The sequence below is a fragment of the Pituophis catenifer genome, unplaced genomic scaffold, assembly GCF_029215685.1.
Source record: "Pituophis catenifer annectens isolate HBS135680 unplaced genomic scaffold, rPitCat1.0.hap2 SCAF_4, whole genome shotgun sequence".
In the NCBI taxonomy this organism is placed as follows: domain Eukaryota; kingdom Metazoa; phylum Chordata; class Lepidosauria; order Squamata; family Colubridae; genus Pituophis; species Pituophis catenifer.
Genome location: NW_027256884.1, coordinates 49,561,275 through 49,576,652, shown reverse-complemented (window position 1 = coordinate 49,576,652; position 15,378 = coordinate 49,561,275). Strand labels below are relative to the sequence as shown.

Here is a 15,378-nt window from a genome sequence, read left to right as displayed (position 1 = left end):
CGCCGATCTGCCAGATGCTTCAAGTGCAGGAAGGAAGGTCACCGAGCCACCAACTGCCGACTCAAGATGCAGACTCAGTGCCAACTCTGGGAAAAAGGTGGGGAAAACCACTCCAAGACCCCACAAGACAGCATTAGGGGTTGAAGTTGTTGAGTTATCCCCTCCTGACTATGGGGAGCGAGGAATTCCAGCCACCCCAGAAAGAAGCAACACTGACTCTGACAATCCACTAGTAAGTCACATGTGAACCCTGTCACCATCCCAGTAGAACTGAATGTGCCATCATCAGGCGCCCAGGGGAAGGTGTGGGATTGCCTCAGATGCATGGTGAGCCCAGAGTTGGTGGAAAAATTAGTTGCATTCCATGACCTCCAGAGAGGTGGAAGAGCTCCGCACATACATACATAAAAACCTACAATGCAGTTTCATCCAGCTGGCCAGACCCTGGGTAGCCACCCCTGTCCTGTTCCGGGAAAAGAAAGATGGCCCTCTCCACTTGTGCATGGACTACCACAGAGTTAACGTGGTCTGTGTGGAGAATTTATATCCCCTATCACTCATGAAGGACATGCTAGCCCACTTAGCCAAGGGGAAGTTTTTTTTATAAAACTTGACTTACACAAAACGTACTACTGAGTCAGAATTAAAGAAGGGGATGAGTGAAAAGTGGCTTTCAACTGCTCCCTGTGGTGTTTCAAATTCTGAGTGCTTCTGTTTGGATTGCAAGGAGCTCCTGCCATGTTCATGCAGCTAATAAACAAAGTCCTGCATTTATACAAAAGCGTGTTGGTGTATTTAGACGACATTCTGATATACTCTGAAATGAAGGATGACCATGTTCAGCTCATACAAACTGTGTTAAAAAAAATTGTGGGTGGCAGAGCTGTATGTTAAACTTTCAAAGTGTGAGTTCCATACAGACAAAATTAAATATTTGGGATACCAAATCTCACAGGAAGGAGTGGAAATGAACCCAGAAAAAGTCAGGGCAGTCCTGGAATTCCCCCCCCCCCTCGCACAAGGAAGCAAATCCAAAGTTTCTTGGAATTCACAAAATTTTACCATCAATTTATTCCTGCTTTTGCCTAAATCACCCTACCCATTTCAAGCCTTCTGAAAATGAAGGGGAAGGGAAAACCCAAGCCTAGGCAACCCTTAAAGTGGACTATGGAATGCCAAGCGGCATTCGAAAAACTCAAGCAGCTGTTTGCAGTGGAACCTGTGCTGGAACACCCAAACCCAGATGCTCCCTTTGTAATTTAGGCAGATGTTAGTGCCATGGCCGTTGAGGCTGTGCTGATGCAAAAAAACTCCCCAGAGAACCCTTTAGCCCTCTGCTTACATCTCCAAAAAATTAACGGACACAGAATGAAGGTGGGCAGTCTGGGAGAAGAAAACCTATACAATTGCCATTGCTAACTTGGCAACATTTCCTGGAAGGGTCTAAACATCCATTTGAAGTGTGGACACATCACAAGAACCTAGAAGCTTTAAAAAACCCATGAAAGCTATTCCCCAAACAAGCCCATTGGGCATAGTATTTCAATCATTTGAACTTCACTCTGCACTACATCCCAGGGGGACTAAACTTCCTAGCAGATGCCCTATCCCGACTGTAACAATACAACAGTGCCTAGACCTAAAATCATCTGACCTGATCTAACCAATTAGCAGCAATAGTAACCACAAAGAACCAGGAAAAAGTCAAACCAGACATTTCTTGGAAAGTGCTAGATAAACTGAAAGCTGCTGTAAAAGATGAGAAAAGGCTAGCAGCCCATAAAGTACAATGCACTTCCAGGGACAGGCTAGCTTGGGCAGGGGCAAAATTGTATGTCCTGCCCCCCTGCGGGAGTTGGTTTTACAAACTTGCCATGACTCAAAAGCCACAGGCCATTTTGGTTTTGTAAAGACCCTACATCTGGTCAAACGACAATTCAGGTGGCCATCTCTCAAAAAGGACATTGAAAGCTATGTAGCCAGTTGCCCAGTGTGTGCATCAGCCAAAAAACAACCAGGGAAACTGTTATGTACTGACAGGTTGGAGCATGCGTGTCAGCCACCGCCAGGCGAGGGCGCTCTTCTGGCGGGAATGAGGAGAGCGCTCATTGGATAAGACGCTGACAGCTTGAATATATTAAGAGCTGTCAAACCCTGTCAGATTTGCTTAGCTCCTCAGTTAGTAGTTGTTGTAGAGATCCAGCCGTTGCTGTTAATTGTTCTAATTAAAGGAATGGTTATGGTTAATTGAATTGGCCTCGTTTATGCCTCCCCACCTCAGTATTTATCACTGGCGACGAAGGTGGGATTGTGAGGCAGCAAATCGAGCAACTACGTTTCAGCTGTCACCGAGCTGTTAACCATACCAGAAAGCAGAGTAAGAGCCTCAGGCAACCGTCCAGGCACCATGGCCACCCTAACGATGTTTGCGCCCTTTAACCAGACGCAGGAGACGTGGGACTCTTTCCTAGACAGGTTTGACTGTTTCTTAGCAGCTAATGACTATAAGGCTTTACCGGGTGATCGGAAGCAAGCCGTTTTCCTCAGCGTTTGTGGTCATGAGATGTTTGAGACTGCGAGAGCTCTATTAGCGCCCCTGAGGGTTCAGGACGTACCCTGGGATACTCTGATGGCCAAGTTGAAAGGACATTATGCCCCACTGCCTTCCCGTGTTGCTAGGCGTTATGCTTTTCGCCACAGATATCAGGCTGAAGGGGAAACGATTAACCAATACATGGCCGCATTAAGGACAGCCGCCTTGTATTGTGAATTCCGAGACTTAGATGACCTCCTGCTGGATCAATTAATTTGCGGGGTACGAGATCTTAATCTACAACGCCGTCTGTTGGCCAGAATGGACGCCACCTTGCAGTGGGCAATTGATGAGGCCCGTGCATCCGAGCTATCCGATAAGTCCTCGAACGAAATGCAGAAGACTGCTAGCCCCTCTTTAGCGAAACAGGCGTCAGCTGTTCACCATGAAGACATCGACTCAGACCACTCCACAGATGACGAAGGGGTGAGCCGTTTGAAGGCAGCGCCTAAGAAGGATCGGGACCCCGGGAAGCGGAAGGTTCAAAGTTGGTGCGATGGTTGTGGCGGTAACCACAACCGGTCTTCCTGCAGATTCAGGAACGCAGAGTGCAGGCGATGTGGCAGGAAAGGCCACATAGCCAAAGTCTGCCGAGCCGGCCAACCATCCACAGTTAAGCCTAATAGACCATTTCCCCGGGAAGCCACGCCACAGGGTAGACAAGGCCCCAGGGGGGGAGAGTGTTTTACCATCTATCGAGACACGCACAGCCCTGAGGTAGTTGTTGGCCAGGCCAGTGGGGACGTAAAAAGAAAAATTTTCCTCACTTTGTTAATTGAGGGTGTTCCATGTAAAATGGAAGTTGACACGGGATCCTCAATGTCCATAGTGTCATGGAGCACTTTTAAACGCCTGTCACCCAAATTTTCAAAACGCCGTTTGTCCCCATGCAATATTAGGTTACGGGACTATCAAGGTAACTCCATTCCCATTTTGGGGCGCGGATACGTTAGAGTGAAATATAGCAATTTTAGTGGCCGCCTGCAAGTCATCGTTGTCAGCGGCTCCTTGCCCAATCTCCTAGGGTTGGATTGGTTTGATGCCCTGGGTCTGGCCATAACGGGGGTTAATAGGACTAGCGAGGATAAGTTTGCCTCCTTATTTGATGAGTTCGCTGACGTATTCAGCGAGGGTCTTGGTACCTACAAAGGTTCCCCTGTATCTTTTAGCCTAGATCCTGGGGTGGCCCCCATCAGGCTCAAACCTAGAAGAGTTCCCCTGGCACTCCTGCCCAAGGTTGATCAGGAGCTAGATAGACTAATTAGTCAAGGGGTCCTGGAGCCTGTGGACTACGCTAAATGGGAGACCCCCATCGTGCTGGCAATTAAACCTAACGGCTCCCTTCGAATTTGCGCCGACTATAAGGCGACATTAAATAAGGCGTTGCAGTCCAACCCGTATCCTGTTCCTGTGGTACAACACTTGCTGCACTCTTTGGGCCACGGTGCGGTGTTTGCCAAGTTGGACATGGCGCAAGCTTACCAACAACTTCGGGTGGACAGAGCCTCTGCAGAGGCCCAGACAATAGTTACCCACCGTGGCGCCTTCAGATGCAACCGCCTGCAATTCGGCGTCTGTGTTGCCCCTGGAATTTTTCAGAGCTTGGTAGAGCGGCTGTTACAAGGACTTCCGGGTGTAATACCATATTTTGATGACGTCTTCGTATCAGCGAAAGATGACCACGAGCTCCTGAGTCGTTTGCGGCAGGTCTTAGCTAGATTCCAGCATGCTGGCCTTAAATTGAAGCGCGACAAGTGCCAACTTGGCTCTTCACAAGTCGAGTTCTTGGGTTTCCAGATAGATGCTGCGGGAATTCACCCTACTCAGGCAAAGGTACGTGCCATCAAGGAGGCCCCCACTCCTAAATCCAAGTCTGAATTGCAGGCCTTTTTGGGCCTTTTAAACTTTTACAACATGTTTCTTCCTCACAAGGCCACTCTCGCTGAGCCTCTCCACCGTTTACTTAAGACTCAAACGCCTTGGTCCTGGGGCCCCCGGGAGGCTGCTTCTTTTGCTGCTGTTAAGGACTTACTGACTTCTTCCAACCTGTTGATCCAGTATGATAGCTGCCTCCCGTTGACCCTTGCCTGTGATGCTTCGCCCTATGGCGTCGGGGCTGTCCTCAGTCACCGCCTTCCCAATGGCTCTGAGGCTCCAATTGCTTATTTTTCCCGCACACTCTCCCCAACTGAGCGCCGCTATGGCCAAATCGATAAGGAGGCTCTTGCTTTGGTGGCTGGAGTCAAACGTTTCCACCACTACTTGTATGGCCGTTCGTTTGACCTCGTGACTGACCATAGGCCTCTCCTTGGTATTCTGGCTGGGGACAGACAAACCCCTCAGATCATTTCCCCTCGCATGGCAAGATGGGTCGAGTTCCTGATGGCTTATCATTATCGTCTCCTACACCGCCCCGGTAAGGCACTGGGCCACGCGGACGCCTTGAGTCGTTGCCCACTTTCCTCGCCGGTCGACGACCCCGCACCTGTCGCTGCTGTTCTGCTGATTGACGACCACCGCCTCCCCGTCACTGCCGCGGATGTGGCGCGGCTCACCGTTAAAGACAAAATCCTCTCACAAGTCATTGACTGGGTTCGGAGAGGATGGCCTCTTGATCCTACTGCCCCTGAGTTCCTGCCCTTCAAGATCCGCCAGACTGAACTGACTACTCTAAAGGGGTGTTTGCTGTGGGGTTCGAGGGTCATTATACCGCCTACCTTGCGGGGGAGTGTTTTATCTTCTTTGCATGAGGGTCACCCGGGCATCGCCCGTATGAAAGCCTTGGGGCGAAGTTATGTTTGGTGGCCTGGTTTAGACCAGGATATTGCAAATTGGGTCGCTAACTGTTCTCCCTGCCAAGAGTCGCGAGCGTCTGCTCCAGCCGCCCCCCCTCGGGAGTGGGAGTCCCCCCGCATTCCTTGGTCCCGTCTGCATGTTGATTTTGCGGGACCTATGCAAGGTCATACATTTATGGTTGTCGTAGATGCCTATTCTAAATGGGTTGAAGTGGTGCCTATGCTTTCCACATCATCGGACGCTGTTGTCCGGGCATTGCGCCTATTGTTTGCTACCCATGGGCTTCCTGATGTCATTGTCTCCGATAATGGCCCTCAACTTACATCTGCTGTTTTCCAGGGGTTTTTGGGAGCACTAGGCATTCGCCATGCCCGTGTGGCCCCGTTTCATCCTGCCGGAAATGGTTTGGCTGAGAGGGCCGTGAGGTCAGCTAAGGAGGCCCTCCGTCGGTTGGGGTCAGGGGATTGGAAGTCTAAGATAGCCACTTACCTTTTGACGCAACACTCTACCCCCTGCCCGGTCTCCAATCGCTCCCCGGCGGAACTGCTTATGGGCCGCCGTCTGCGAATTCCCTTAGATCGTTTACATCCAACCTATTCCCCTGAGTTGCCCTTGGACTCCATGGGTGGGGTCCGAGTTTTCATCGAAGGGGACCCTGTCTATGCTAGAAATTACAGTGGCGACCCCCGTTGGGTTCCGGGGAAAATTTCAGGGGTTACGGGACCACGTTCTTATTCTGTCCTCCTGGCCGATGGCCGTCTGTGGCGAAGGCACATTGACCAGTTGAGGGCACGGCGTTTGCCAGACTCGCAGGAGTTTGGCCCCCGATCCTCGCCCGTTCCTGTGAGTCCACCAGTGTGCATGCGCATGCCTGACCACCTACCTCCGTCACTCCCGTTGGACTCACCTGTGCGGAAGGAACCGGCTGCGCTTGATACCCTGGGCGACAAGGGGTTAACTCCTCCGTTCCCCAACATCGCCGATTCTCCAACCCAGTCACCCATTCCGACTGCCGGGACCAGTTTACGCCGTTCAGGGAGGAGCCGTCACCGCCCGGCATACCTGCGCGATTACGCATGTGCCATTCCGGGGGAAAGGGGTGTTATGTACTGACAGGTTGGAGCATGCGTGTCAGCCACCGCCAGGCGAGGGCGCTCTTCTGGCGGGAATGAGGAGAGCGCTCATTGGATAAGACGCTGACAGCTTGAATATATTAAGAGCTGTCAAACCCTGTCAGATTTGCTTAGCTCCTCAGTTAGTAGTTGTTGTAGAGATCCAGCCGTTGCTGTTAATTGTTCTAATTAAAGGAATGGTTATGGTTAATTGAATTGGCCTCGTTTATGCCTCCCCACCTCAGTATTTATCAGAAACCCATGGGACTACTGCAACCAGTGGCAAATCCCCATGTTCCTTGGAAAGAGATCTCTATGGACTTTATAGTGAAACTGCCTGAGAGTGTTGGGAACACCATAATTCTGGTAGCTACCGACTTGTTCTCAAAAAAAGTCCTCTTCATCCCTTGCTCAAAGATCCTATCAGCCCATACTTTGGCTAAGCTATTTGTGCAGCATATTTACAGACTTCACAGAGGGGTGCAATTCTTCTCACTTGAATTTTTGAAACTCAGGGACTGCTCAAGGCTTAAGCTCCTCCCACAACTCCCAAATGAATAGGGGGTGTGAATGGATCAACTCAATACTGGAACAGTACCTCATATGCTATATTAACTATCAGCAAGATAATTGGATTGATCTTTTACTGTTTGCAGAAGTGGTGTATAATAATTCAGTGCATAGCAGCACCAGGTTTACCCCCTTCAAGCTTCAGGTCAGGACTTTGTAGCAATTTCAGAACTACCTTTGGACAAATCCTAGAACCTCTCATTACAAGAATGGATATAACAATTACAAAATACGTGGCCAGTAGCACGCAAAGTGCTAGAGGAAGCGCAAGAAGCCTATAAATGACAAACTGATAAAAAAATGCACCAAACCAAAAGAATTTAAAGTGGGAGACAGAGTATACCTCTCAATAAAGTACATACAGTGTACCCAACAATCCAAAAAACTGGGCCCTAAATAGACTAGTCCCTTCCAAATTAACAAAATTATAAACTGAGTCATAGTACAATTGGACTTGCCCCAAAACCTGAAAAGAATTCACCCCGTTCATTTCATTGTAGCCTGCTGAAACCAGAAGTAACCTCTTCCCTTTGGCCACCTCCTCCCACACTACTCCTTCCTATTTTCATAGAAGGGGAACAACATTTTGAGGTGAAAGAAATTTTGGATTCTCGTAAACACAAGGGCAGGATCCAGTAGTTGATTGCATGGAAACATTTCCCTGCTCCCCAATCTGAATGGTTGACGGACGTCACATTCGAGCTGACACACCCCTTCATGCTTTCCACAAGAAATAGCCCAACAAACCTAAAAAGTTGGACCTCAATTGACTACTTAAGATTCTCTCTTTTTCTCTATTTTAGGGCCAACGCCTTTGCAAAGGGGGGCCCAAATGTCAGCTATTCATCTTCATTTTCTTTGAAGCTTGCTAGCAACTGCCATAACCAGGGAGGAAGGGGGATCTGGGAGGGGAAGTGTGTTGGAAGTGTGAAAGAAAGCTATGGGGAATTAGAGAGTATCGACACTAACAGGAACCAGAGGTTCCAAACCAATCCATCTGCTGAGCTTCAAGGAAACCAGTCCTGTGAAAGAAATTTATACTGGCACCTAAGACACCAAGTTCCCGAAGCATCAGAATGAGACCTCGTTGGACTGGTCTCCTAGGGAGGAGGGTTTTGGACATTGGGGATTGCTTTCAATATATGATTTTTGCATGGTTTTTCCTCAGAGCTTGCCTCATCCACCATGCACTCTGCCTGTCTAGTAAAAGTACCTTTTCTCTGAAACCTATGGAGTCAAGGGTCGTTCTTTCCTAGGGAGTAGCAGGGGCCAGGACAGGACAACTACTACTTCTTGCTAAGGATCAATTTTAACTTGTTGTTTCCTATCCAGATATTCACAGCTTCCAAGCACTGGGAAAACGTCACCAACATGGTCCCAGATAGTGATGTAAAAGCTGAGTATCATCAACATACTGATGGTACCAAATCTTGGATGACTCTCTCAGTGGCTTCATGTAGATATTAAAAGCAATATGGGGGGTGGGGGAAGGACTGTCCTCTGTGACAACCCACAAATAAGAAATCATTAAATCAGCCTCTCTTACCATCACCAGTTGAAACCATCCACTGAGAAAGGAATGGAACCAATAGACTCTGAGCAGTGAATAATATCACAATGATTATAACCATAAAAACAATAATCTCACAAATTTTCCTAAATTATTACTGGGAATATCTATATACATTTTTAAAAGCATCCTTAAACTGAGGTACAGATTGAACTATGTTTTTTTATTTGTTCAAACTAATTAACTCCATATGTTATCTTTTAGTTGGGTGGAACTATTGGAGATATTGAGGGAATGCCCTTTATAGAAGCTTTTCGACAGTTTCAATTTAAGGCCAAAAGAGAGAACTTTTGCAATATTCATGTCAGCTTAGTACCACAGGTAAGTATTTCTCATCATATGTTACTGCTTTACTCATTTTAAATTTGATAAAATACTGAATTCAGAGATTTTTGAAGAAGTGAATGAAGCTGCAATTGTATGCTCTTACATATAGTCTTGTTATTGTTGTTCATTGCCAACAAAACATTTTAGACTAAATGGTTCTAGGAAAGATTTGAAAGGCTCATATTGTATTTATTTCAACCAATGAATAAACATCTGAAGGCCTTTACTGTGTTTATATGGAACATTTAGTTAGATCAAACTCTAACCCTAATGGAGTATGTTTATTTTGCAAATGCTAAACTTGGGTTAGGCTTTTTGTGCCTTAATATGTTTTGTAAGTGAAGCCTGTTTTAGTTAATTTCTAACACAGTACATTGTGTGAATCCTCAAATGGATCAGTTCAGTGTCCAGGGAAGTGTGTTGTTTAAATGCAAATCTTAACTTCAAATCTATTTAAAAATATCATTTAATTGAAAGAAATCTATTTTAGGATAATACCTTTAAAAGATATGTTCTAGGATGTATAGCTTGCTCCCCAACCATGCCATTCTGTCTCTTAATGACAGCTTACTTTTGTGTTGCTGGAACCACTCATCCCCTGCCAGGGCTTCTTTTAGTGGCCATGTCCGGTCCTTGGTCAATGTTGTTGATGATGCTTCCTGCCGTCTCATGAGGGCCAGTGCTGCTAATTGCTTGGAGAGGATGATGGAGTTACAACTTCAGATACACAAGGGCCCTCTTGTACAAGTACTCATACAGGACCTCATTTATTAATTGCATGAACACTGCAGGGACTCCTTGTAGCCAAATGGCATCACCCAGAATTGGTAGCACCTGGCTTTCATGCTTTCTCACTCGGTAGTACACCTTCCTCAAGTCTAGCTTTGTGAAAATTTTCCCCTTTGCAAGGTAGCTCAGCATGTCCTGCATTAAGGAAAGTGGGTACATATTCTCCACACATATACAGTTTAGCCCTCTATAGTCAATGTACAACCTAAGGGACCCATCTTTCTTCTCTTTGAACAGCACAGGGGCCACCATTCTCAACTTCACCAGTTGAATGAAGCCTCTGGCTAAGTTCTTATCTGTAAATGCGGAGAGCTCTCCCATCTTCCTGGGAGTCATAGAGTATAGCTTTGTTTTTGGCAGCTTAGCCCCGGGTACAATCTCAATCACACAATCTGTGGGACTGGGGTGGAAGTGTGTCGGATTCCCTCTTGCCAAAAATCTTGGCCAGGTCCCGATATTCCTTGGGAATCTGGTTCTGAGCTATCACTCTCTTTTTAAGATATTGGCTGTTTCTGTTTTCACTTTCTTGACTGCAGGCACGTGGCAGCTTCTTAGCACTTTCCCTAACTCCTGCTAGTTGGATGCTTTCCTTCACATCCGCCATTTGTTTCTGTCCCAATTGACCGATGGGCTCCATTTTTTTTGTTGTTATAGCTGTTATAGGAAAAATGACGGACTAGAGCAAGCACTTCAATGCAGGAAAGAGTTTATTGCGCAAGGTTCAAACAGTCCAAAGACAGCGAAAGGTCTGAACAGAGATGGCTGATTTCAACCAGATATTTATACAGTATAAAGACAAAGTTATTACAAAGAGTGCAACATTTCACACGTAGAAGTTACCCTTTAATCTATCTCTAGGAAAGACATAACAGCCTGGTTCTCACAGGCTCAGGCTTTCAGCTCCAGAGCTCAAGACATAATAAAAGAGGAGATAAGGGGCTCAAAGGCGCCTCAAGAGCAGTAAAGGGGACAGTAAGGGAAGCAGTTTTTCTTCTCTAGGATATACATGACATTTGGGGTGTAATAAACATTAAACAACAGGATGTATCTGTTTAGGGTCAGTTTGCCCTTTTACAATTCTGTACCTACGTCAAATACCGTTTGTCAATTCAGCACCTTGGCACGGACCACCAAGGGGAATGGCTGCCAATCCTCCTGTATCAAAAAGTATCTAGGAGGGAGAATGCCAGCTGCCATCACCCATGCCAGGACCTAAGCTGTGAGCACTTGGCCACTGGTTGCAGCGGAGGAGGCATGATGAAGCTGCTTGTGTTGGGGCTCCAACCATAGCTGTGGCTACCGGTGCCATCGGCTAAAGTATAGGGGGAAGGGGAGTTACCAGATTCATTGGGGGTTTTCCTGGCATCATTGCTGCATGAATCCCTCCGAACTTCTCTCTCAACTGCTCCATGGATAAGCTGTGACCAGCATTTAGGATCTTCCACTCAGTGGGGTCATCCCATTTGGCTAATTGCCTCGCTTTCCATTTACTGCTTCGGACCATGTTGACTCCAGTAGGGAGAAGAGGGTCTTCTGCCTCCTCTGTCCCACCCATGTTCATTGCCCAGTGGGTTTTCGGCCCCTGGTATGGGGCTTCCTTTACTCACTCCTTTATGGCTGCAGGTGACTGCTCAGACTTCTCAGGTTTTTACTTTGGGGTTGTGCCAACAGCTTGCATCCCTGCTTGAAGCAGTGGTGGTTCCTCCTGAGTCGGGATCTCTCCTGGCTTCTTTTTCTCCTCCGTTTCTTGGCCGCAGCTGACATCTCGAGGTTGATCTCCTGGTGGAGTCCAGGTATGTTATTACAAAAGAACTGTCTTAATGTCAACCATCCCAGTATGCTAGTCAGCAAAAGAAGCTCCTCAGACATTGTTTTTCTCCAAGAGTATACTTTGCTGAAAATCCATGAAATAAGAAAGAAAAGAAAAGAGAAAGAAAGAGAGAAAATAAAAAAAATGGAATGTAGGCTTTTCAAAGCTACTATTTGCTGCTATGATGACTTTTGGACATTGCTTTGTGAGACAACATGCACTGATGTTAGGCTAGTCATGCGGTTGGTTTCTTCAGTGCAGATTTAAAACTGAACTTGGTAATAAATGCCATGGCTGTATATATTGACTGTGTTTAGTAGAGCAGAATGCTGACTACCAGACCTCACATAGCATTATCCAAAAGTTATTTTACATACAGAGTATATTTTTGATTTTTTGTCAGACCTCAGTTCAACACAAAAACATTAAAGAAGAATTAATTATAACCAGAATAGGGAAGGGGAAAGTAAATAGGAAATGTAGGTTTAAGTTCAGAAACTACACTGCAAAATGTGTTGCGAATATGAACCATGGTTAATGCGGCTACACTCAGCTGGAGAACCCCAGTTACAATGAAAAAACAAAATAATAAAAATAGTGAAAACTTTTTGATAGACCAATGAGGATGCCAAATGCCTATTAAATAGGAAAGTATGTTAATGTGACAATTTAGATCATTCACATAACATTATGTGATTTGAATAATATTGCTGTGGTTAACATAAAATTAAGGTAGAATTAAGGTAATTTTAACTACACTACATTATCCAAACTACTTCAGATAGAATGGACTTGTCTGTCCTTTCAGGGGATAGAAATTGAGTCTGTTGCATCCCAATTCTACTTAATGGAGGGATTAATAAATCAAGGTTTCAGTGTAATTCTATTAAATCTTAATTATGCCTTTTCGTATGTAGCAGGGGGGAAATGTAAAATTTGTTACTACCGGTTCTGTGGTCATGGCTTGGTGGTGGTGGGGTAATGTGACTGGGTGGGCATGGCCAACTTTTTTTTTTTTAATTTTAACTTTTCAAAGCTTTTCATTTTTTTCTGCAAATGCAAAAAAATGCTTTGAAAAGCCTCTGACGATCAGGAACACAGCTGGGATCTCAGAGGCTTTTCAAAGAATTTTTTTAACCACCTCTTCCGCTGAAGAGGTTGCAGAAAAAAATGTTTTAAAAGTCTCTCTGATGATCCCAGCTGAGTTGCCTGATCGTTTAAAAAAATGCTTTGAAAAGTCTCTCTGACGATCAGGCAACTCAGCTGGGATCGTCAGAGAGACTTTTAAAGCATTTTTTTCTGCAACCTCTTCCGTGGAAGAGGTGGTTTAAAAAATTCTTTGAAAAGCCTCTGAGATCCCAGTTGAGCCGCACGATCATCAGAGGTTTTTTTTTTTTACTTTTAAAAGCATTTTTTCGGCGGAAGAAGTTGTAGAAAAAATGCTTTTAAAAGAAAAAGAAAAAAAATCTCTGATGATCGTGCAGCTCACCTGGGCATGTGGGGGGGGCACAGGGATTTTTGCTACCGGTTCTCCGAACCATCCGCCGCCATTGCTACCGGATTGGGCGATCCGGTCGGAACCTGGAGCATTTCACCCCTGGTATGTAGGTATTGTGCATTTATTACACTGCTGAATAGGAGGGAGAATGGGGAATGAGCAGCAGCTTTGAGCTTTGCTCTCCTTTTTACTCTCTATTTTACTCTCTCTAAAATAGAGCTCTTTCTATTTTTAAATCAATTTTTAATTTTTAACTTTGTTCTTTTTACACTCTATTTTTATTTTTTTTTAAAAACACTCTATTTTTAAATCAATTTTTAACTTTTAACTTTTAAATTTAAAAAGTTTCAGTTTTACTACTTGAGAGGTTCAGCTTTTAGTCCAGCTTTTACCCCAGTTTTTTACTCCAGCTAGTAAAGCATTTAGTGAATGAGAGGAAAGTTTTCTCTACTAAGCAAACCAGCTATCCAGGGCTGTGACAACGGCCAGACAACCTAAGATAAAAGACTTTTTTCAGATAATGGACACTGCAAGTAAGTCTCCTTTTCTCTTTTCTTCCCCCGCTTGCAACCCCGGCAAACAAACCTAGCCCCCTTCTGTATTGGGAAGAGGACAACTGCTCATCTGTGGAGGAGGGAGTTGCAATTCCAGTAGGAGTTAGAGGGGAGAACAAAAATGATAACACTCAGAACAATTTTAAAGGAGACTTGGATTTGGTTGCTAAGAATTGCCTACTAACAGCACAAACAGTTGCTGCCATATTTGACCAGCTCCTGAAAGCAAATGGAGGGATTAAAGAATTAAAGTCTCTAATGAGAAAACATATTAATAAGCTAGCTGAAGAAGTAAACAGCAAAGCTCATATTCCAAAGCTTACCCATGAAGTTCGGCCAGCCTGTGTGGACTGGGGGTCTCAGGGCGAAGAGGATGCGGTGGAGAGGCTGGTCTTGCAGAGGCACAGGATGCTCCAGGTTGCTAACACCCCTCTGAATAGGGGCAGGTAGCATAATAGGAGAGTGGTTGTGATCTCTTTATCCCAACTCTTACGCTGTAGGGTATATTCTGATGAGCTAATAGAGATTTCTTGGCTCCCCAACAGACAAGGCTGCAAAAGAATATTGCTCTTTGGGCAGATTGTACTACCATTGATGTTACTCAGGCTTGAGACCTCACTAAAGAAACTCTGTATTTGACCAAGACATTATTTCACACCACCCAAATTCAGTCCGTGTTAAAGTCTGGGCAGAGAGCCAAGACAGTGAGGGAGGTAGATAATTATCTTGGGAATGCCAAAATACCAAACGTCCTCAACTAACAAGGTTAGGAAAAGATAAGGACAATAAAAAAGAATTTCTAAACCTACACAATGGAAAGCTTCAGTTCATTGATGAGGAGGAGGAACTGGTCCACCAGTTTGCTACCCTCTGCCCAGGAGACCAAGAGATGATACTGGAGAAGACTGAGGTAGTAGGTCAAATGTTGAGGTCAGCAGCTGGTGCAAAAGAAAGCTTGAATGTTTTGCTTTCTTCTGGCAACTCCTCCATGGAATTGCTATCAAGTCCTACTTTTGAAAGCACTCAAGCCCCAATTAATAAAAAGAGAAGGCATACTAGTCCAAAAGAAAAAGAGGAGAAAAGGTTAATCCATCAGGACTTGGTAATACATGTCCAAATTGACCATCCAGTAGAACAACTTTCCAGTAGAAGGAGAGGGAAAGCCGGAGTACCTGCCCATCTGAAAAAAAATCATTCTTGGAGCAAGGGCAGAGGCACACTGGAAATCAATATAAAGAGGAGCAACAAGAAGTTCTGCAACCCACAAGGAGAAATATCGAACCTCACAATAACTATGTTTATATGGGAAGCATAGTTGATATCACTCTGGCTCCAATGTCGACATCTGGCATTTTTACCATCTAGCCAACCAACCAAGCCAGACCACCTTGTGTCCGAGAACCCCATACAGACACTGACCTGGAACGTAGCTGGCTGGAAAGGGATGGTTGATAGTGGACTAATGAGCCTTCTCCCTAAATTTGATGTAATAGCCATTCAAGAAACCTGGTTAATTGTAGTGGACGAACCACAACTGCCAGGCTTTCAGGGATGGGCCTCCCCAGCACAAAAAACAAAGGGAGACCCTCTGGTGGGCTATGCATTCTTATAAAGCAAGAGTTGCAATGGCAGGGGGAGAAGCTATACAATGAAGACAAGTATTTGTACTTCCTAGCTGTTAAATTTGGATATGAAGAGTTCGAGTTAATACTGGTAAATGTGTATATCCCTCCAAACACATCCCGATATTATAACTCTG

At 45.4% G+C, this 15,378-nt stretch overlaps 1 protein-coding gene across 2 annotated transcripts in view; it reads left to right on the top strand.

The window, feature by feature from the left end:
• The window catches only part of CTPS2 (CTP synthase 2), a 159,796-nt gene that overhangs the window by 43,472 nt on the left and 100,946 nt on the right, over window positions 1–15,378 (top strand). For both annotated transcript variants that reach the window (XM_070943707.1, XM_070943708.1), the window contains exon 5: window positions 8,846–8,962. In XM_070943707.1, the coding sequence (XP_070799808.1) occupies window positions 8,846–8,962 (117 nt within the window). The remainder of the gene's footprint in view (window positions 1–8,845; window positions 8,963–15,378) is intronic.